The sequence below is a fragment of the Erpetoichthys calabaricus genome, chromosome 17 (genome assembly GCF_900747795.2).
Source record: "Erpetoichthys calabaricus chromosome 17, fErpCal1.3, whole genome shotgun sequence".
NCBI classification, from domain to species: Eukaryota; Metazoa; Chordata; class Cladistia; order Polypteriformes; family Polypteridae; genus Erpetoichthys; species Erpetoichthys calabaricus.
Window position 1 is genome coordinate 58,482,153 of NC_041410.2, and position 2,000 is coordinate 58,484,152.

At 44.0% G+C, this 2,000-nt stretch overlaps 1 protein-coding gene across 1 annotated transcript; it reads left to right on the forward strand.

The window, feature by feature from the left end:
* Nucleotides 1–630: 630 nt before the first annotated feature.
* LOC127526098 (cell surface glycoprotein 1-like) lies at nt 631–1,575 on the forward strand. The gene is made up of 2 exons (XM_051920254.1): nt 631–1,302; nt 1,378–1,575. The coding sequence occupies exons 1-2, from the start codon at nt 631–633 to the stop codon at nt 1,420–1,422; spliced, it is 717 nt and encodes a 238-aa protein (XP_051776214.1). The 3' UTR covers nt 1,423–1,575.
* The last annotated feature ends 425 nt before the right edge of the window (nt 1,576–2,000 follow it).

Genomic DNA, 2,000 nt, shown 5'->3' on the forward strand with positions numbered 1-2,000 from the left:
TGGTTTACTGCTCTTGAAGACACACACACGAGCGTTTCAAGGGGCAGAGCCGCCGGTCTCTACTGTTTTGGGTAAGATCTCCTGTATCTATGATTTAAAATATCTATCCTTTGCTTTAATACATGTAAACCGTTTTTTATTTGATCTAAGTCAAGCATAGAGAAACCATCCACGCTGTTAGCAGGCACGAGTCTGGGTCTTACCTGCTTCTGTGTGAGGTCGAAGCTCCAAGCGTACACGCCGGCACATGCGGAGACTTCTTGATGCATATGAATGCCTTTTACATCCACCTAACCTGTAAATAAAGGAGCCGTTTTATATTTATGAAAATAATATTCTTTGCAAAATATTATTATTCTGTGTTCATAATTGTATATTATATTCTGTGTTCATAATTGTATATTATATTCTGTGTTCATAATTGTAGTCTTTGATTAAATTTAGGTCATGCCTGAAAACAGCTCTAGCGGAAGCAGCGACGACAGTGGCAGTGAGTGTGAACATCCTGAAGGGCGTAAAGGTAGGAAAAGACCGTCCCATGAAAACCTGAGACTATTAAAAGAGATGTCTGATAACTTAGAATATTCCATAAAGCCCCCTAAAATTCCCACCCCTCCGCGATCTCCTCAAATGGTTCAGTCACCACATCCGGTGACATATCCGATCGACAATTTTGATCTCATTAATAATGCGCTCCAGATTCTAAATTCTGATGAAATAGCCGTACTTAACGCTCTGCTGGAGCTTTTGAAGAATACTTCTTCTGAGGCCGGAACGTGTTTAGGTCCGGCCCAACAACCTAAGACCCTAGAACTGAATGTAAAAACCCCACAACCTTCTACTTCAGGTACCTCTGGGACAGGTAGTTCCCCGCTTCGACACCACCCTGTCAGCGAAGCGTTAATACAACCTTCTACCTCGCAGCAGCACACACCTGCTGATGAACTAACAGGGTTGGATACTTCCAAAGCAGACTCTCCACAGCCCTCTACCTCGCAGCAGCACTCGCCTGCTGATGAATTAACAGGGTCGGACACTTCCAAAGCAGACTCTCCACAGCCCTCTACCTCGCATCAGCACATGCCTGCCGATGAATTAACAGGGTCGGATATTTCCGAAACAGACTCTCCACAGTCCTGTACCTCACATCAGCACATGCCTGCTGACAATTTAACAGGGTCGGATACTTTAACTCCTCAGACAGGCTCCGGAGTGACTAAGCCATCCGGGGTAATCTCGAGTCTCGACTCTTCACAGCCATCTACCTCGCATACGGACAATCCTTCCTCTCCAGACCCGTCAGTAAACTCCCCGCAGCCGTCTACCTCGCATACGGACAATCTTTCTTCTCCTGACCCGTCAGTAAACTCCCCGCAGCCCTCCACTACTATAACGGAGCGTCCAAAATTTAACAATATCTAGATTAGACACCGTTTCAATTTTTCTGAGGCCTACACACTCGATTCATTCACCGAAGTTTTTAATCATATACACGAGACCCTTCAACAAATATTAGACAGTTTTATGAACACTTTGGATCCTAGGGATCTAGTGCAGTTAGAATTACAGGCCGAATCACTCAACCCCAGTGTTTTCTCCCTAATCCCCGCGGGTATGCTTTCTGTGGAGGATTTTTTTAATCAAATTGAATTACTTCTTCAGAGCCACGCTACTATTTTAGCCGATTCCAGTCTGACACTAATCATTTAGGTAGTCAGGGTTCCATCTGGGGGATATAGGCATAAAGCCCGTACCCTTTTCAACGATATAATCGTTCAAAAGAAACGGAAACACCTATGGATCTCCTTCAACCCAGATGATCAGTGTTGTTTTGCCAGATGTTTGCTGGCTGTATTAAATACTAGGTTCAGAAACAATCAGAAATTGTGTGAACAAGAGGCTCGTCGAATGCACGTCAGGGTCGGATTATCGACGGATCAGAAAGTAACGTTTTCAGATGTTGAAAAGTTTGAGAGGTTAATGGGAATTAAAATTATCAT